General features: G+C 44.6%; 2 protein-coding genes across 21 annotated transcripts in view; one reads left to right on the top strand and one right to left on the bottom strand.

Moving 5' to 3' along the window:
* Positions 1–21421, bottom strand: part of nacc1b (nucleus accumbens associated 1, BEN and BTB (POZ) domain containing b) — a 303884-nt gene that overhangs the window by 112220 nt on the left and 170243 nt on the right. The window lies entirely within an intron of this gene.
* The window catches only part of cacna1ab (calcium channel, voltage-dependent, P/Q type, alpha 1A subunit, b), a 257077-nt gene that overhangs the window by 164292 nt on the left and 71364 nt on the right, over positions 1–21421 (top strand). For all 19 annotated transcript variants that reach the window (XM_074631184.1, XM_074631174.1, XM_074631170.1 and 16 more), the window contains 9 exons: positions 56–123; positions 501–607; positions 2967–3120; positions 6540–7132; positions 7312–7619; positions 9102–9234; positions 9387–9516; positions 11275–11334; positions 12866–12972. In XM_074631184.1, coding sequence (XP_074487285.1) covers positions 56–123; positions 501–607; positions 2967–3120; positions 6540–7132; positions 7312–7619; positions 9102–9234; positions 9387–9516; positions 11275–11334; positions 12866–12972 — 1660 coding nt within the window. The remainder of the gene's footprint in view (positions 1–55; positions 124–500; positions 608–2966; positions 3121–6539; positions 7133–7311; positions 7620–9101; positions 9235–9386; positions 9517–11274; positions 11335–12865; positions 12973–21421) is intronic.

The raw sequence follows: 21421 nt of genomic DNA, 5'->3' as shown, positions 1-21421 counted from the left end.
CTTCCTCTCCGGTTGTCCTTGCATCAATACTCCTCCTTAACTTCTGCCATCACAGACACTCTGCTTAACGTCTTCTTGGCCATCGCTGTCGACAATCTGGCCAACGCCCAGGAGCTCACCAAGGTACAGCATCAAACCAGAAACCATACAGTACATTCTCCACATCACATATAGTTTAACCTGTGACAGATATCTCCTAAGCCATTTAGTAACAAACAATGAACGCAAATTTATTGGTAAACTGTTGAAAATACCAGGTTATGATTATGCAAAAAAATTTTGTTACAATTTTCCATCTGTCATGTTTGTTATATAATCGTTCATTAGAGTGGAAATCCATTTAGTAAACCAGCTTATCTTGGTTCACTTCCACTTTAAAAAGTGTATCACACATTTTCATTTCATTTTCAAAACCATTCCACAATTATTATTTTATGTTCCGGTGCGTTGAAATTTAAGATTTGGGTGATTGAGACGATTATGTTGTTCTCCTACAATAGGACGAGGAGCAACAGGAGAGCGCAGCCAATCAGAAGACGGCAATGCAAAAGGCTAAGGAAGTGGCAGAGGTCAGCCCGCTGTCAGCAGCCAACCTCTCCATTGCAGCGTGAGTACACACATACAGTATAATACAATACATACATTGTGCGTACACATACTGTACATGAACACAACATTACCCCAAAGCACACGTGCACACACACTTCTGGACAAAAGTCTGTCGTTCTCACTCTTTTTTGTAACTCACAGAAAGCGCTGTGTCTTTCCTAACATTCATGATTGGCAGGCATTCATGTACACACACACACCATCACACTCTCCCCGCGTTCCCATCCTCTAAAATATGATTAAGCGATTGTTCTCAGAGTGAAAGGAACAGATTCGGGGCTTTGTGAAGCGAAGAAGAGCGAGAGGCGGACAGTCTGTAGAATCTGCTCCTGGCAGCAGAAACGCTGACAATAGGACACATCAAAATGATGCTCCTTTAGAAGTCACCGGACTCCTCAGTTGCTGCGGCGAGCCTTTGATGGCCAGATTAGAAGCTGGTGGTTTTGTGCTTGTCAATTAGATACTAACCTGTCAGTCATAACAGGCAGTGTGGATGATTTCTATAAGTCATACAATCTAAATAACGTGTTTTTAAGCCTGGAGAATAAGCTCTTAAAGCTTCCTTTCCATCACAGAACTCAACATGGTGACCCTCCAAATTCTTCTGTCGACAGCTTGGAACCAGTTGGTTTTGGGACTAGTGAAAGATCTGTTAACATTTATCATTCTCATGTTCTTTTTTTGGACTCGCCATCTTCTGTAGCTTTCGGAGACTCGATATTTCTTCTTGACAGACTGTCCCCACGCTGCATTTCCATTTGTTCCTATTCTTTAGGAATAGGGATGCACCGATACTACTATGTTTTCAGAACGAGTACAAGTACAAATACTTACATTTGGGTACTCGCCGATACCGAGTACCGATACCGAGTACCGATACCGAGTACCGATACGAGTACTTCTCTGTGCCAAAAGACCCTCGTTAACAGCCAGCTGGAGGGTGTGAGCGACACACGGCAGGCTGGGGAGTCCCGCATACGAGGCGGTGCGCCGCGACCAGTTCTAGGTCGGCTAGAAAGGCTCGGGGCGAAGGTGGATCACGGCAGCAGCTTTACAGCGCTAGCCGCACCGTGGACAAAGGGCTCGCTGCGCCCTCTCTCCCCGCCAGGGAGGGGCTCGGCCCACGTAAAAGGCACCAGGGGTCTGCGGTGATGTAGGCAACACACCCGACCTGTCTTGAAACGCGGACCAAGGAGTCTAACGCACGCACGAGTAAGAAGGTGCAAGCAAAACCCCATGGCGCAATGAAAGTGAGGGCCGGCACGCACCGGCTGAGGTGGGATCCCGGCCCAGCGGGGTCGGGCGCACCACCGGCCACAGCTATAACGCCACCAACAACCTCACACTCATCACCAACACACGGTCTGATGGAAACTCGCTAAAGTTACGAAGGCTACGTGTGCGTTGGCGAGCCTCCGGCAATGCTAGAGCTTCTAACGTAGCACAAACACACACGCTGTTGGCCACTCGCTATAGTTCCGCCGGGCAGACACACAGCCTGCTAAACTAAACTAAATGTGCGGTGGAGACTTTTACTGGGAAAGTGGCTGCAAATCCGCGACACTACACGCAGCATCGTGGCTGCTAAGTTAACGCTCCCGGACGCTGAACTGGGGACTCCCGTCAGCGAATATCTGTTGTGCTCCTGCAGCTGGTTCGAGGCACAAATCTTGCCGGTTAACGGTTAATAATCGGTTAACGAGGGTCGGTTATCGGTTAAGACTTTTTTTCAAAATGAGCATCTCTAACAATGAGATATGATGTTGTGTGCGAGAATCCTTAAGGACAGACAGTGACGCAGTCACGTGAGAAAGAACAAAAGCCAAATCTCAAAATCTAAATGAGCATCCTTAGTACACATACTCTGCAGTTGGAAAGCACTACATGCTCAATTTACTCTTAAAGGGACAAGTTCACTCGGTAATACAAGAGCTGGTACTGCTACATTTAAAGAGAACATCAGCCATTATGAATAAAAGTCTTCAAATATAAGATGAAAACATTTTCCTCTAGTCCTCACAAACAGCGTTAATGAGAGGACAGTGTAATTCAGATTCAATGTGAAAACACTGCATGCTTCTGGTGCTGCTGGTGAGACTGGAGCTCTTTGGATGTCATTGTTCAGTTCTCAGTTCATACCTCCTTCATTCACACCTTCTACTGTTACGTGGTCTCACATTGAAATTACAACTTGAGGATACTTTTAGAGCTGCTTTTCTACTGAAGTTCTTTCTCTCCTTTTTAATGACGTGCTGTTACTATTCACTGTTGCAATCTTACGCTTCCATCCTATCATGTCTTAATACTTACCCTCTTTGCCATCTCCATCTCCATCCTTCCTCCTCTCCTCCCAACAGTAAGGAGCAGCAGAAGAACCACATCAAGGGCAAATCGTCAGTGTGGGAGCAGAGGACGAGCGAGATCCGCCGTCAGAACCTGATGACGAGTCGCGAGGCGCTGTACAACGAGCTGGAGCAGGAAGACTGGAAGGTCGGAGGGGAAGGGGAAGAGGTGAGGAAACACATATGTACATATATATATGCAGTCTACTCCTGATATATATGGTGAATAATATGAGTGATGATGAATGATATGGTTGGTCATTTTAACCACTTAGAGGGACATTATCATCCCATTATCATCCAGACATGAGACCCACGTCACTTCAAATCATTTCAACGAACTTTAACAGCAACTTTTGGATGCCAACTGAAAAAGTTTTAACTTAAGAAGCGGATGCACATTTGATATTAAATATTAAAAGATATTCTGATATATATAATATATATATACAGTATATATATATATGTATATATATATCCTAGGGGTGGGAAAAAAATTATTCACCGCTATAAATGAAGCAAATATATTGATTCTGGCATTAAAAAATCTATTTCAAAACAGTTTTATTTAATACCGGAATCAATATATTTGCTTCATTTGAGTCTAAGTGGAGGTAGAAGGAAGTTACTGCTTCTATTGTTGTAGTCTGAGTAACGGGACATCATATCCGTTCCGTATCCGTCAAAAGCAAAACAAACATCAGTGAGCCGAGGTGGCGAAGTTAGCAGAAGTTTACACGTGTGACTACGTCCGGTTTTCAAAATACGGTGTTAAAGATAGGGTCCACGATGTTGGAAAGCTAGCATAATTTGAAAGCAGCGTCGCCTCAGGAGCTCCGTCTAAACCCCCCCCCCCCATGTAGTTTTTGACGAGAAAGGATTATTTTACTTCTGTTTTTTACTGTGGTGTCGAATTAGGTATTGAGGATCGTGGGATTTCAATGATATTGGTATCTAACACTAAATTTCTGGTATTGTGACATCCCTAGTTTTACAGCTTCTCACCTCTCACATTGCTGCAGCGATGTAGAAGTGTACTCCACATCACCGACCGCATCCATGAGTGATGCTGGTTGTGTACACAGAGGAATGTTTCAACAACTAAGAGCAGTTAAACACTGCTGGTGTTAAGTTCCTCTTTAATTACATTTAAGCCAGTCTGTATCTGTATGTAATGTGCAGTGATCTGCAGTGGAAACACCGGACTAACACAAGGCCCTGACCTGCTTTTAAACCACTGTGTATTCTGGGTCACGCTGCACTTCACAGAGGTTTTGATTCCAGGGTGTAATGTCCCTTTAAGCCTGCGATAGAGTGTTGTTATTGCGCTAGCCGCTGCTATATGGGACGGCTTGAAGCTGCGTGCTTGGGAGCGATGCATTATTAAAGTGGGGCATGCAGAGAAATCCAGAGCTGTACCCAAAGAAGGCAGCGGACTCAAAACTGGAGCGGGCCGAAGTGTAAAAAAAAAAAAGCAAATCAAAAAGAAGATGATCAGGAGTCGACTGGTTACGGATCGGCAAACTGTGTATTCACAGCTGGAGCTGTTTGCCATTTTATGGTTCTGAAAAAAAGATTCATGACAATTTGAAATTGTTCACGTAGAGCCAAAACTGGTGGGCTGTTTGCCGACCCGTGTGTATATGTGGCTCGGAAAGTGGGGGGGGGGAACGGGGTGGTATTCTGGGTAAACTGCCTGACTGGAGGTCAGAGTCGACCTTTACTGTGTCCTCTGTGCCAGCGTTGAAGCAAACTGCTACTCCAACCTAATAATGTAAATGCAGTTGTGATGTATGTGTATGAACCTCTGCTGGCTGGAAACTGTTACAGCTATACAGACACAAATATGCATGACGGTCGATGAGGAAATGAGAGTTATGCACCTACACATTGTCATCCATCCTTGCATTGGGGCTTCTTCCAAATATTCCTGCCGTCTGAGGAACCACCTTAACTTAAACCGTATATATTTTTAAATATATATACATGTGACAGTGAGTGAATAACTGGATCTACTAAACAAGAGAAAATGACTTACAGCAACCATTGCTAACACAAAACACAACGTTAGTTAACGTTAGCTAAGCAGTGTTAACTTAAGTGGTGGACACACTGCCCGCATGAGGCTCGCGTGGCGGCTGCGTGGCGTGTTGTTCTTTATTTCGGCGTCCATGTTAACAGGTTAGAGTGGACACACTGCCCGCATGAGACGTGCGTCTCACGCATGAAATCCCTTCATTTGTTAACACGAGGCTTTTATTCTGAAATATGAGCAGTCAGTGCAGTGGAACGCGCAGTCACTTTGAGAGCTCCAAGAATTGATAAAGTTTGGGGTTTAAATCAACACTTCCTGCTTTCATTTCAAAATAAAAGCCCTAAAGCGGGTTTTCTTTGCACAGAATTCCTTCATTTGTTAACACAAGGCTTTTATTCTGAAATATGTGCCGGACAGTGATGTGGAACAAGCAGTGACTTGGAAAGCATCATAAATGAATACAGTATGGAGTTTTAATTGTGGATTATTACTATTATTTACTAATTACCACACATTTCTGAACCTTTCTCTGTCTAAAATAAATATAAATTATATTTATCATGAAGTTAAATGGCCATTAAAAGGCAAACTCTATGCAGAAAGAAAGGGCTGACAGCAGCAGCAGAAACACAGGCGACAGGCAGCTGACACAAAGCCGACACGCGTCTAGTGTGAATACCAGACTCTTGCATCAGGCAGCCATCACGCGACGCAGACGCCACGCGCTCCTCATGCGGGCAGTGTGCCCACGGCTTTAGCTGACGTTACTTGTTTCACCATGTCAGTCTAACGTCAGGCAGCTGAGAGCTGCTCAAGTTCTTCCCAAGCTCATAGATGTTGTTTTTAAAAGTAATGTTACATAGAAAGTTAAGGTAAAGGTAGAAAAGTGTACACTTCTTAGGACAGCTTGCATCCTAACGTGCATATTGTAGAGAGATGCCACCGCAGTAATGCCGACTCGTTTACTTCTGGTATTTCACCGTATTGGTGTCTAGCTACATGGCTCATTCATTTGCATGCAGAGACAGCGTTACATTTTTCACCAATCAAACACGGGTCTTAAAGCATCGATTCCCCCAAATCACCAACAGATATATTGCAATTATTGTGCAGATAAGTTCAGTTTTGTGTGCTCAGGTTTTGAGATAAGCTCTTCTCTGACGTTTCTGCTGCCATCCCAGAAGAATGAAGGTCAATGAGAATTAATTTGAGAGCTCAAAGAGATGAAAAGTTATATTAGAAAAAGTCAAAAGCATCAATCTGTCCAGAATCAATGTCATGGTTACTGTGGATGATCCACAGAAGACATTGTAAACCGTTTCCATTGAACATGTGAAGCCATTAACCAAAGTAGTGAGGGCAGTGTTTATTTAAATGTCATTTTTAAACACTTTGAGGATCACAGATTAAATTCCCTTCATTGTATTTGCGTGGCAGCAGATCACCAAAACTGTCATGCATGGCTAGATGAGAATTGATGACACCCTTTAAGACGTATCAGAAGTTTTAGCAGCACCCACTCACCCCATCTGCTACCTCATTACCCCGATCAGGTGTCCTACCCACGGAAAGCACGTGGTGATATGAAGACCCACCTGGACCGGCCACTGGTGGTCAACCCGCAGGACAACCGCAACAACAACACCAACAAGACCCCACCCGGCGAGCTGCCTCTGGACCAGGAGTACCGGCGCCAGGACATCGACAACTGCCGCCGAGCCACCCACCACTACCACTACCACCACCACCACCATCAGAAAGCTGTCGGGCCAGACGGCGGGGAGACGGGCCAGCCGGCGGAGACCCGCATGGAGCGTGGCTTCAGCTGCACGTCTCTGGGCAACGTGGAGGCCCAGCAGGGGGAGGAGCGGCACAGCCACAGGAGCCACCGGGGCCACCGGCACAGGAACAGGGAGGGAAGGGAAGCTCGCAGCGTATCCCCCCACCACAGCGAGGGGGTGGAGGGCAACAACGAGCACAGGAGGTCCCGGCAGCACCGCAGGCCAGCCAGGGAGGGGGAGGAAGGCAGGAGACACAGATCCAGAGGGACGGAGGGAGAGGGGGAGAAAGGCGAGGAAGGGGAGGGACGTAAGTCGAGACGGCATCGCCACGGCAACCAGGAGAGGAGAGGGCATCGCACCAGAAAGTGAGTGAAAGAAGGGTTTATTTTACTCTCCCAAAAACTGAGTCGTAGTTTAGTATAAGACATGTGATAGCTACGTAGCCCAAAGGTAACCACACACCACAATGTAGGCATATTGCTCCCTCCATAACTTAATCACTAATCCATCCCTTTTCCTCCCTCCTCCTCCTTCCATCCATCAGGGAGCACCACAGCACCGGGCCCAGCCTCTCCACCACGCGGCCCGTACAGCAGTACAACGAGGACCTGGACAACTTCCGCAACAACAGCAAGCTGGCCAGCGCCCACGAGCACCCGTACGCCCTCCCGCCGGATCACCCGGACCATCCCGACCACGTCAACAACCTGCTGAACAGCCGCGACGCCGACACCCACACCCTGCTCCACAGCATGGACAGCCTGATCCTGACCAGCATGGCCAAACCAGAGTACACAAAGATAGACATGCCACCTGTCTACCCCTACCCCTCCACCAACGCCATCCTGCAAGGTGAGCATCTAGGGGGGGAACAGTCATGTGTGGGTATAGACACTATAAAAGGTGCGTCACATTATGAAAGTAGAGAATTGGCTGCACACAAATGATGTCCTACCAGCACTACCTTACACACAGAGTTCAGGGGCCTGCTCACATTATACTGAGGATTGAGGAGGATCATGTACATACTATACAAATGGACTTCGAAAAAGAGCATTTCCAAATGTTAACTCAAAAAACAAGTGGTGGTAGAATATCCCATGATGCATTGTGTCATGTGAAGAAGGCTGAAAATAGCTACCAGTGATTAGGGATGCACCGATACCACTTTTTTTCAGACAGAGGACAAGTACTTACATTTGGGTACTCGCCGATACCGAGTACCGATACGAGTTCTTCTCTGTGCCAAAAGACCCTCGTTAACAGCCAGCTGGAGGGCGACACACAGCAGGCTGGGGAGTCCCGCATACGAGGCGGTGCGCCGCCACCGGCTCTAAGTCGGCTTGGAAAGGCTCGGGGCGAAGGTGGCTCGCGGCCGCAGCTTTACAGCGCTCCCCGCCCGGACCTCGCCGTGGACAAAAGGGACAGAGGACAAAGGGCTCGCTGCGCCCTCTCTACCCGCCGGGGAGGGACGGGACCAGCTGCTCCCGGTGAAACTGTCGACCGGGGCGGACTGTCCTCGTGCCCCCAGGGCGAGGCTCGGCCCACATGAAAGGCGCCAGGGGTCTGCGGCGATGTCGGCAACACACCCGACCCGTCTTGAAACACGAACCAAGGAGTCTAACCCACGCGCGAGTCAGAGGGTGCACGCAAAACCCCGTGGTGCAATGAAAGTGAGGGCCGGCGCGCGCCGCCTGAGGTGGGATCCCGGCCCCGTGGGGTCTGGCGCACCACCGGCCCGTCTCGCCCACACCGTCGGGGAAGTGGAGCGTGAACGCGTGCGATAGGACCCAAAAGATGGTGACAAGAGGTTAACGTCACGCTGCCGTAAAGTGTTATCGGTGCCGTTGTATCGGAGCCATTTTGCGAGTGCGAGTACAGATGAGCACAGTATCGGACCCGATACCCGATACTGGTATCGGTAGTCATGATTTCTATAAAGAGACATTGCTGTTGAGTCTTCACTTGTATTTTTTTGGTGCTTTGGCAACCACAAGCCGACAGCCATCTAGTTCCAGTATATCGGAGAGAAGGCAGACATCTCTGCGGCCGATATCTCCAACACTCGGCAACTCACACCAAAACTATCTAGACTGTTAAATAGCACAGCAGGTAAAAATATGTATTTCTGTTGTTGGGGTGAACTGTCCCTTTAAAGTCGTTGCTGTACTGGCTAACAGTGGTGTAAATCCAGTCTGATTCAGTTCTATTCTGGAAACAACGCTGGCGGATGTGTTTCATGTGTTTACTGTCTCGCTCTGGTGAAGCTGACCTCTTTCTGTCTCTCTGTCTGTCCAATCCTCTTCCTCTGTTTTCACTCTTTGTTTTGCTCAGTGAACAAGAATGCCAACACGGACCAGAAGAAGAGCGAGGAGAAGAAGGAGGAGGAGGACGAGGGAGGAGATGAAGACGGCCCCAAACCCATGCCTCCCTTCAGCTCCTGCTTCATAATGTCCACCACCAACCCGTGAGTATTCAATATGTGTGGGGTCAAACACTGTTGTCCTCCAGTATGTCCTTATTGACGACGTAGATCAGTTATTGAACAGTTTTCTCTCTGGGTATGAAAACCTTTAAACAGTTTTCTTGTGTCAAACCCTGAATGTGTGTTTGCGGCAGGTTTCGGAAGTGCTGTCACTACATCCTGACCCTGAAGTATTTTGAGTTCAGCATCCTGTCTGTCATCGCTATGAGCAGCATCGCCCTCGCTGCAGAAGACCCCGTCTGGCCTGAGTCACCACGGAACAATGTGAGACATCGCTCTATGTGTCTCTATGTCCGCCTGTCAACGTGTGGGCGTCTACATCCTCTTAAAAATAAAATGTCTCCCAAGGATAGAAAGATGAGCAAAATCCTACAGAGGTTGGATTAAAATGAGGTCTTGGTCTTAAAGTAGAGTTAGTTTAGTTTAGGTTAGGACCGTGTTAGTGACGGGGTTAATAATGGTGATAATGATAATGATAATTATGTTTTGGGCAGGATTCTGGAGAAGTTGTACAACAGCGTGTGTGAAAATGTTCAGGATATCGTCTGTACACTAAAAATAAATTCTGAAACTGCCAATTAAACAGGTTATATATAAAGTTTTATAATAATAATTAGGGGTTGGAAATCAAATCAGTTCACCTAGTTATCGTGATTGTTTTTCCTACAATTTTGAAATAGATTTTTTTAATGTCAGAATCGATATATTTGCTTCATTTGAGTCTTTGCAGAGGTAGAAGGAAGTTACCGCTTTTATTGTTATAGTCTGAGTATCGTGACGTCATATCCGTATCCGTCAACCAAAACAAACCAGCCGGCCGCCGCAAGCTGAAACAGAAAAGTAGAAAAACGGCAGACAAAGCAAAGCAAAAGCAAAATACAAGGCAACATAAAGCCAAACAGTGAGGCCAAACAAAAGCAAGACAAAACTAATGTAACATTTTAACTCAAGTAAAACAGTACAGATTAAAACAATAAAAAACATATCAATTAAATAAATACAAATTAAAAAAAACAATAAAAAGGCGCTAAAAATTACAACATTTATGTATTGCAGCATCACTTATAGACAATTTTTAACATATATTTTCTTTTAATAATCGTAGTAATTTTCACAGTATTTTATATATAACATCACAGAAGGCATCATTTTGTATTTCTTCAGCTTCATGCTGGATGATAAATGAAAACCAGCTGTTTTGGGTGAAGCAAACTTTGCAAGAAAAATGTTTTGGGACGAGATGTAAACGCGACAGTATAGCGCAGGATGCTTTGTGTAGTGTATAAGAATTAATATTTACACCAGTGCAAAATAGAATAGTAATAAGAGTAAGATACAGTTAGTAAAATACGTAAACTAAAATGGAAAAGTAATATTACGAATAATATTGAAATGTATTATTGCACAATGTTGAAAAAGTAATATTACACATGATATGGTTCTTATTGTTCTCAGTGTCCGATATTTCAGCTGAACTTCCTGCATAAGGGAGAGAAGTTATACAGTCTGATGGCCACAAGTAGAGAAAACTCTATTTAATTCTATTGTTTACCACTCAGTCAAACTACAACAGTCTTCTTTATCATGTTTTCCTTTCGTCCGTGGTGGCCATCCTGCTCATGTTGACTGAGGATAGTTTAACCAAGAAAATAAAAAGGGGAAAACATAAAATAAAAAATAAAATAAAATGGTGAATAATTTTGTTTTTCTTTTATTAAATTATAATAATTAATTTATAGTATAACAACTTTTTAATATATTTTATTATTTTTATTATTAATTTATTGTTTTATGTATTTTTATCAAGTAAAGGGACATTAAAAAGTAAAATAGGATATGACTAATAGAGATTGTGAAATGGCAGTTTGAAGATAGAAAACAGGATTAAGATTAGGATTATGCTGTGGTTGGTGTCTGATTGTCTCTTTGTTAATCTCTCCTGCTGTGTTTCATCTTTCTTCTTCTCTCTCTCTCTCTCTAGTATGATAATTATATATCTCACCGTGTTGTGTTGCTCTGCAGGTGCTGCGTTACTTTGACTACGTTTTCACAGGCGTCTTCACATTTGAAATGTTGATCAAGGTAACCGTATCACTGTGTGTGTGCGTGTGCGTTGACTTTGTTTAACACCTTTGTTTTTGTATAATTGTATGATCATGTGTGTCTTGTTGTGTATGTGTGTATGTTAATATTGATGTTGTGAGCCTACGGGTGTATTTTGTATATTAGTGTGTGTGTGTGTGTGTGTGTGTGTTGTTTAACTTACTGTGTGTGCATCTACTGTATGTATTAGGGGTGACCCGAATAGTCGACGATTCAATCTAAGGAGCCAGATTCCACTGCTAATCTCACAGTCGAATCGTTGCAGTAAAATGTGGTTATGAAACAAAGGATCGTTCCATTCTGGCTATACGGGGGTGCTTAATGTTTGATTTTACATTCTTGGTTTGACCCAATAAATTATGATATATAACCTATTTTGGTATAAATATTAGTCCATTAATAATACCGTTAACACTAGAGTTGGGCCGGTGTAAAAATTTAAAATGACAAAATGAGAATAGCTGGTCCACCTTAAGAGCCCACCTTAAGTGAGCCTGAGCCATTCTTATTGCTAACTCCGGGGGCCAACCCGCTTCACTTTGATCAGCAGGTGGCAGCAAGACACGGGAACTTGGCTCGGGTCTTGAGGAGTTGTAGGATTTATCTAAACCAGGGGTTTGCAACCTGCGGCTCTGGAGCCACATGGTGCTCTTTAGCGCCTCTCTAGTTGCTCCCAGTGGCTCCAAAGGGAAATGAATAACTGTTTTTTGTTTACATTTTCATTTTTATTTATCATTGTTGTAGGTCTATGGTACGACGGTACGATGGAGTATTAGAGCCAAATTGAGGAAAAATAAATAAATCTGAGATTTTGAGAATAAAGTCATAATATTATAAAGTAGTAATTTTACGTGTTATTTTCTTTTTTTCTCGTAAAGTTATGACTTTATTCTGGAAATCTCAGATTTTTTTTCCATCAATGTGGCCCTAATACTCGCTAGTATACTTGCACTTTGGCCCTCTCTGCATTAGACTTATATACTATATATTTAGACTATAAACTGTGTTACCTTCATCACAATGATCAAATGATTTGTGGCTCCAGACAGATTATTTTTTTTGATAGTTCACAAACTGCACTGCTACGTTCAGCTATAATGTTACTGATAACCGCAAACTCGCTAACGTTACGGGCCGCTTGCAATACTTGCTGACGGAAGCCCGCCTTGTCTCATCAGCCCCAAAAAACACATGAACTTTCTAGTAAACAAACGCAACATGCAACGTTGACAAACATATTTGGTCATAGTTTCCGTTGCCGCGGGGCACTGACCGCGCTGTGGTATCTGACGAGTTGAGCTGGGTGTTTCAGCTCTTTTGTCTGGTGTGGAAAAAATGGTCCATGTCGCAAATGAAAATATGGATCAATGAGCAAAAAAAACAAAAACATGATTTGACGATTTGACCAATCAGATTTGATGTAACTTCTTAGTTGGAGACACCCCTACTACTACTACTGTATGTATGATAGTATGTGTGTGTTGTACTGAGTGTGCTCTGTGTCTTCCAGATGGTGGTGCTGGGCTTGTTTCTCCACCAGGGCGCCTACTTCCGCGACTTGTGGAACATTCTGGACTTTATAGTGGTTAGTGGTGCTCTGGTGGCCTTCGCCTTCACGTAAGTTCCCCCCCCCACCCCACCCTCCTCTTCATCATCTCCATCACACCCACCCACCCACCCAAACACACACACACACACATTCCTCCATCCACAGAAAGACCCTTGTCGCCCAGCCTCGTGCCTCCGATACACCTCCGAGGCAATGCTGATCTTTTTCTCCTATTTCCTTCAGAACTCATCAGGTCATGTCTTTGTCTTTCTATGATCTACACTTCTCACTTCTCTTTTCTTCTTATATTGCTTTCTCCCTTGTTCTTCTTCCTCTTCCTCTCTCTCTGTGCTCTAGTCTTGCCTTGATCTTTTCTTTGTTTATTGTTTTTCTGTCTGTCTTGGTCCTCTCTTTCTGTCATTGTCTCATTATGTCCCTCCCTCCCTGCAGCCTACCCTTTTCTCCATTTTCCATATCTGTCTCCTCATCGGTCATCAACACATCGTATCAGCAGGTCTTTCTCTACGTTTCATCGCCAACCATCATCTGGACAACCGCCCGTGATCCCGAACTAAATCCATTTCCTAATGTTCTGGATGATCATTACCAACCTCTGAAGCTACACTCTAAAAATGAAAAAAGGGCTTCTTTGCTTTTTCTTGAGGCTGCAATCTTTGGGGAACCTCAGAGTGTACCTTGAGTTTCCTTTGAAACCAGTACTTTCATAAACGTCTGAACTAGGGCTGTCAAAGTTAACGCGATAATAATGCAAATTTGTTTTAACGCCACTAATTTCTTTGACGCATTAATGCAACTTGAGATTTTTAGGTTGTAGCAGACTCAGTTTTAAACAGGGTTCCCGTGGGGTCTTAAAAAAAGTCTTTAAAAAAGTCTTATAAAGTCTAATATCCAGAATTTAAGGCCTTAAAATGTCTTAAATACAATTTTGGCAGGTCTTAAAAATTCATTAACGTTACTTTCATTTAATAAAAGAAATGCATTATCTTACTTTTAAATGTTTTGTTTTTCGAGCACACCGTAACAGAACTATAAAACGGAACCAGAATAGCTGTGCTCCCCGGATAGAGTTTATCGGAGCACACCCATTTCACGTGCAGTCAAGGGGAGTGCAGGGTTTTTCCTGCATAGAGAATTACGAGGTGGAGTGACGGTGTTCCCGCTGCTAACGTCTTCGCCACCACAGCAAAAAAATTGCAAGTAATTCAGGGGTTCCAATTTTCTTTCATATACTTAGCACTTTCTTGCCAATATGGACGTGAATTAGGTCTTAAATTGCATTCATAATGGTCCTAAAAAGGTCTTTAAAGCTAGATACTTAGATACTAGTAGAATATGAAACTAAAAAAACTAATCCATCGGTACCAACCATGTCATACTAGCTTGTCGTGAAGGAGGTTAAATAACGCTCCAAACTTACACTAAATTTTGGCGAGGAAAAACTGTCATGTCCATTTTCAAAGAGGTCCTTTGACCTCTGACCTCCAGATATGTGAATGTAAATGGGTTCTATGGGTACCCACGAGTCTCCCCTTTACAGACATGCCCACTTTATGATAATCACATGCAGTTTGGGGCAAGTCATAGTCAAGTCAGCACACTGACACACTGACAGCTGTTGTTGCCTGTTGGGCTGCAGTTTGCCATGTTATGATTGGAGCATATTGTTTTATGCTAAATGCAGTACCTGTGAGGGTTTCTGGATCAATATCTGACATTGATTTGTGTTGTTAATTGATTTACAATAATAAATATATACATACATTTACATAAAGCAGCATATTTGTCCACTCCCATGTTGATGAAAGTATTAAATACTTTAATCTCCCTTTAAGGTTCATTTTGAACAGATAAAAAATGTGCGATTAATTTGCGATTAATCGCGATTAACTATATAAAATGATTGACAGCCCTAGTCCTACATTTTCGGATAGTTCTTCTGTAGTTCCAAGTGAAGAACTGAGAGTGAAATTAGTTTTTTTTAGAGTGTAGCTGCACTGTCTTCATCCACCTTTCACCCCCGATAAAACCCCAAACCTTGCCTGAAACAGTCACCTCCAACTAATCCCAATCATCCTTCCCCTTCACTCTCACTGTACCTAATACAATATAAAAGCACCACATGCTCCTTCTCAACATTTTCTTTTTCCCAATCTCCCTTACTCCTGTTCCCTTGTGTCGCCTATTTGCCAATTCATGCCGCTCTGATATTTCCACAAACCAGGCCGTGAGTCATCCCTTCCTCTTTTCTTGCATCTGACTTTGATCCACCAAAACCGTTGCTTTCCAACACTCCCCCACCAGGCCCCTTCACAGCTTTGGTTCCTGCAGACGCCTTCACCTCCTGACAGATACCTTTCATTACAGCCTCTCCTACTATCTGTCATTACATTTTACGCAGGTTTCCCCACCTCATCCCCCTTACAACCCTCTTAATCCTAACATACAGCAAAGAAAGTGAGAGAACAAGTCATTCTCTGTGAGAAAGAGGAGTTTTACTTGATTCAAAATTCAGTTGTTTCTCCGTTTTGGCTACATTTCATTCATTTGCTCCAACTTCAAGCTGGTCATGCAGAATTCGTACCTCACGGTCAGTCTAGTTCTTCCACTATCCTAGAAAAACAACAACAGCCATGCCAATGTCACAGGGAAGCTGTACTAGAGCCAAATGCTAACTCTAAAGCTGGACATACACTGTGCAATTTTAGCCTCAAGACTCATTTTAGAGTCGGAAGAAATTTCAGCTTCGTCGGGCGTCGTTTGCCATCCAGTGTACGGGGGGTACCGAGGACCGATTAACGCCTCCCGACCGGCTGTCGGATGGCCGACCACAGGCTCTCGCTCAGTTGAAGCAGAGCCACGAGCCGACTCCCCGACGTCAGCGCCTCTTTTCTCCTCTTTTTACAGTAATCCGAGCGTAGCTGTCAAGATAACAATGTAGGCTACAATAGTTACAGCTAGTAAAACGTAGCTAGCTTACCTCCAGTTCTCTGCAAAATGGCCAAGCCGTACTGTCCACGTCTTCCTCGCCACAGTGAGTCCACACAACGTTACGCCGTTGCTTCTTTCTTTTAGACGTTTCAGCAGACAGGATGGCACAGATTTCTGCCTTGTTAGCATCGTGACCCGAACAGACCTCTGCTAGCAAACACACTTTACCTGCCTCGGAGCTTTCAAACCAATCTTTATTGACAAATGTCAACAGCCAGAACGGCACACAGGAGCCGACCGGCCGTGTTTTTTTTCTATTTTACACGTACAGTGTGAACGTTCAGGTCGTGGCTGACGATCGGACCGTACAGTGTGAGCACATAAATCGTGAGCTTTGGCTTTACATCGCAAACGATCTACTCGTACAGTAGGAGCAGGAAGTACACAACAACATTTCTAAAATCCTACAGTGTATGCCCAGCTTCACATGCTCACAGTGACAATGTGAACACGTTAATGTTTAGCAGCTATAAGCTATTCCAGGGTTGTGATCGATTAGTCTTTTTTGCTTAGGAAGGTTCCTAACCAGGCGACAACCTCCGGTTCTGGAAGATGAAGCCAACGCTGAAGTGCCTTAAACCTGCATTCTTTCTACCAGCCAGCAGGGGGCGACTCCTCTGGTTGTATAGAAGTCTCTGAGAAAATGAGTCTACTTCTCTCTTGATTTATTACCTCAGTAAACATTGTAAACATGAGTTTATAGTCTCAGTCTCTAGTTTCAAGTCTTCTTCAATACAGCATGATGTTCATTTAGTAAATTATGGTCCCATTTAGAGTCAGATAGACCATAAAGCAGGGGATGCTTTAGGGCGTGGCTACCTTGTGATTGACAGGTCGCTACCACGGCGTTGTCATGTTTTCGTCTTACAACTTTAACCCTTTCACAGTGTGTTTTCAGTTCATCAAAGTTAATTGTAACGTTTTAGACACCTAAGAATGTCTTATTCAGCGTTGTACTTAGCTCCACCTTCTCGTGTCACTTCTGGTTGCAAAAAATCAAGATGTCGACGGCCAAAATGTCGATTGTGAGGCTTTAAAACGGCAGTCCACAAACCAATGGGTGACGTCACGATGACTACGTCCACTTCTTATATAGAGTCTATGCATGGGACGTAATTTTTTTGACTATTCGAGTGCATAGTTGCTCCTCAGAACAAGTTGTTCCACATTCTTGCCTTGAATCCCCGTGCTGTATGTTGGGAATAAGCGTCACCCATTGCCTTAGCTTGCCGTTATCCCCACCCATCCCCACCCAACCCCACCCAACCCCAGCCTCCACCCTTGTCTGAATATAACCCCCTATAGTCCCTAATTAACCCTTCTGCCCTTCCAAACTCCACCACACACACCTCTCCAACAACCATTGAAGCCAACATCCTGCCTCCAACCCAACCACCCCCCCCCCCCCCCCCCCCCCCCTCCCGCCTCTTCATCCTCTCCCGTCCTCCGGGCTGGAGGTCCCTGGCGGTCAGTCCGTGGGGGTGAGGGCGCCCCAGACACCTTTAACCCTTTAAGTGCCCAGGCTATCTGTTCGCCCACGGGGGAAGAACACCGCCATGGCTCATCGCCTCTCGTCCCCCCCTCTCTCTCTCTGTCTGTCTTTTACCCACACACACTGAAACACAAACACACATACTCATCTGTTGTTCTGACCATGTTAACGTACCCCGGAGGCTCAGGTATTTAACTCTCCTTCCTCTGCACGACCCGGGAAGTCAGACTGAACGTGGGAGGGATGGAGGGAGGCATGCTGGGGCAGGGTGTGGTGGTGGGTGGAATGATTTTGTTATTATGCTGAGGCAGTGTATAGACAAATACATATGAATTAAATATGTATGATATATGCAACTGGAGGGTCTGAATGTGCGTTTGAGGAAAAAAAAAAGAAAAAAAGAAGAGTGAGTGAGAGAGAAAGAAGCTTGTGTGTGCATCCTCCTCAGCTCTGTGGATGTCCAGTGCATGTCTGCCTTGGTGACTGCATGAACCTGAACACAACTTGTGATGCAGTAGACGGCATCACTCAGGACTACGAAGGTCGATGATGTTCGGAGTCAGTCACAGGCAAAGAATGTGCTTAAATATGTCCGTTGAATCTTAGAGCTAATAGAAACTGTCAAAGTGTGTTCAGATTGAATGCAAAGCAACTTCTAGAGGTGGTGCCATCGATTAAAAAGCCAATACATACATGATAGATGCGGATTTGCATGAACTGAGGTTAAAATGTGCAAGTTAATGCTTTCTGAAATCCCTACGCTGTCTTTGGCACCCAAACAAGCCCATTTGTCTCTACTTAACAGTGTGTAGCATTTAGGGGGATTCTATTGGCAGAAATGGAATATAATATTAATAAGTATGTTTTATTTTGTTTGTAAAATAAGAATCATTACCTTAGAATGAGCCGTTTCTATCTACAGAGGGAGCGAGTCCTATTCACCATCGTTCTACAGAAGCTCAGAAAGGACAAACCTGGCCTTTCACATTTTGACTCTGGACTTGCTTGTCTCGACTCGGGACTTGCTTATCTTGACTAGGGACTTGCTTGTCTTAACTCTGGACTTGCTTGTCTCGACTCGGGACTTGCTTGTCTCGACTCGGGACTTAACTCTGGACTTGCCTGTCTTGACTCAGGACTTGACTTGTCTTGACTAGGGACTTGTTTGTCTTGACTCTGGACTTGCTTGTCTCGACTCGGGACTTGCTTGTCTCGACTCGGGACTTGCTTGTCTTGACTCTGGACTTGCTTGTCTTGACTCTGGACTTGCTTGTCTTGACTCTGGACTTGCTTGTCTCGACTCGGGACTTGCTTGTCTTGACTCTGGACTTGCTTGTCTTGACTTGGGACTTGCCTGTCTTGACTCTGGACTTGCTTGTCTTGACTAGGGACTTGCTTGTCTTAACTCTGGACTTGCTTGTCTCGACTCGGGACTTGCTTGTCTCGACTCGGGACTTAACTCTGGACTTGCCTGTCTTGACTCAGGACTTGACTTGTCTTGACTAGGGACTTGCTTGTCTTGACTCTGGACTTGCTTGTCTTGACTCTGGACTTGCTTGTCTCGACTCGGGACTTGCTTGTCTTGACTCTGGACTTGCTTGTCTTGACTCTGGACTTGCTTGTCTTGACTCTGGACTTGCTTGTCTCGACTCGGGACTTGCTTGTCTTGACTCTGGACTTGCCTGTCTTGACTCTGGACTTGCTTGTCTTGACTCTGGACTTGCTTGTCTCGACTCGGGACTTGCTTGTCTTGACTTGGGACTTGCCTGTCTTGACTCTGGACTTGCTTGTCTCGACTCGGGACTTGCCTGTCTTGACTCTGGACTTGCTTGTCTCGACTCGGGACTTGCCTGTCTTGACTCTGGACTTGCTTGTCTTGACTAGGGACTTGCTTGTCTTGACTCTGGACTTGCTTGTCTTGACTCTGGACTTGCTTGTCTTGACTCTGGACTTGCTTGTCTTGACTTGGGACTTGCCTGTCTTGACTCTGGACTTGCTTGTCTCTACTCGGGACTAGCCTGTCTTGACTCTGGACTTGCTTGTCTTGACTAGGGACTTGCTTGTCTTGACTCTGGACTTGCCTGTCTTGACTCTGGACTTGCTTGTCTCGACTCGGGACTTGCTTGTCTTGACTCTGGACTTGCCTGTCTTGACTCTGGACTTGCTTGTCTTGACTCTGGACTTGCTTGTCTCGACTCGGGACTTGCTTGTCTTGACTTGGGACTTGCCTGTCTTGACTCTGGACTTGCTTGTCTCGACTCGGGACTTGCCTGTCTTGACTCTGGACTTGCCTGTCTTGACTCTGGACTTGCTTGTCTCGACTCGGGACTTGCTTGTCTTGACTTGGGACTTGTCTGTCTTGACTCTGGACTTGCTTATCTTGACTAGGGACTTGCTTGTCTTAACTCTGGACTTGCTTGTCTCGACTCGGGACTTGCTTGTCTCGACTCGGGACTTAACTCTGTACTTGCCTGTCTTGACTCAGGACTTGACTCGGGACTTAACTCTCTTTACGCATGACTTGACTCTGGACTTGCCTGACTTGACTCTGGACTTGCTTGTTTTGACTCTGGACTTGCTCGTCTTTACTCAGGACTTGACTCGGGACTTGACTCAGGACTTGCTTGGGACTTGCCTGTCTTGACTCGGGGCTTGACTCTGGACTTGACTCTGGACTTGCTTGTCTTGACTCAGGAATTGACTTGGGACTTGCCTGTCTTGACTTCGGACTTTACTCTGGACTTGACTCTGGACTTGCTTGTCTTGATTTGGGACTTGCTTGTCTTGACTCAGGACTCGGGGATGCAACACCACCTCCACCACCACTTGTCTCTGTGGACCGAGGACACCCTTCTATAATTAGTGGACAAAGTTAAAAAGCTTTCCACCACTTTATTTTCTCTCAGTGCAGGTCAGTCTCTTGTCCCGTCTGTTTTCCCACAATGCCTTGGGGAAAAAAACAATTAACTTGCATCTCCTATAAAAAGACTAGAGGCAGACACCTCACACTGCAGCACAGCCAGCGGTGTTAATGACTTCACACTCAGTCTGAACACCTCTGTTCTTACCAGCAGATACAAGTTATAGTCGTCTTCTGAATGTCACTGTGTGTTCACACTGTCAGCGACTAGAAGCCTCCGCCGACAACCGCTGACAATCACAAAAGTTGTTCAATAACATCATGTACAGTCATTACAAGTCCTACACACAAACTCATATCATCTTCATTGGACAGTGTTGAAACCATGTGGTTGCTCTCAGTGTGAATGCAGAGTTGAACAGTGTTCAAGGGAACCAACGAGCAGGATGGGGAAGGTGCACATACAAGTCTTTAAAGGTGAAGCTTTCAGGAGACAGGTGGTATAAATTTAAAGTGATATATTACTTTGGTTAAACATTTCACAGCCGTGTTCGAAGTTCAAGAGTTGTACTGTTACTATCAGATCTAATATAGCACCACCAACAATAACTGCAAACAAAGAAGATATCTAAATATTGTTTTTACATAATTGTGATTTCTCACACACAGTAAAATTATAAATTAAAAGTATTAAGGCGAGACACCCCAGGTAAAAAAAAAACATTGTTTTTCATGCACTAATCAAATTTGAGATTTTGCTTCCATAACATGTCTCAAGAAAACATACAAATTACACATTCACCAACAGTTAGCGTTAGATAATGCCTCATTTGCATATTTAAAGGTCCCATATCGTGCTCATTTTCAGGTTCATACATGTATTTTGTGTTTCTACTAGAACATGTTTACATAATGTAATGATAAAAAAATCTTTATTTTCCTCATACTGTCTGTCTGAATATACCTGTATTCACCCTCTGTCTGAAACGCTCCGTTTAGTGCATTCCAACGGAATTGCGTTGCTAGGCAACAGTTTGGGTCCATATTTACTTCCTGTCAGCTAATGTCATTCACATACACTGCAACAGGAAATAAACTGGGACACATTTAGAATGTTCACGTTTAAAACCGTGTAATGATCTAAATATTGTATATT

This window comes from Sebastes fasciatus, chromosome 3 (assembly GCF_043250625.1).
Source record: "Sebastes fasciatus isolate fSebFas1 chromosome 3, fSebFas1.pri, whole genome shotgun sequence".
Classification (NCBI taxonomy): Eukaryota; Metazoa; Chordata; class Actinopteri; order Perciformes; family Sebastidae; genus Sebastes; species Sebastes fasciatus.
This window is presented reverse-complemented; position numbering and strand designations above follow the sequence as displayed.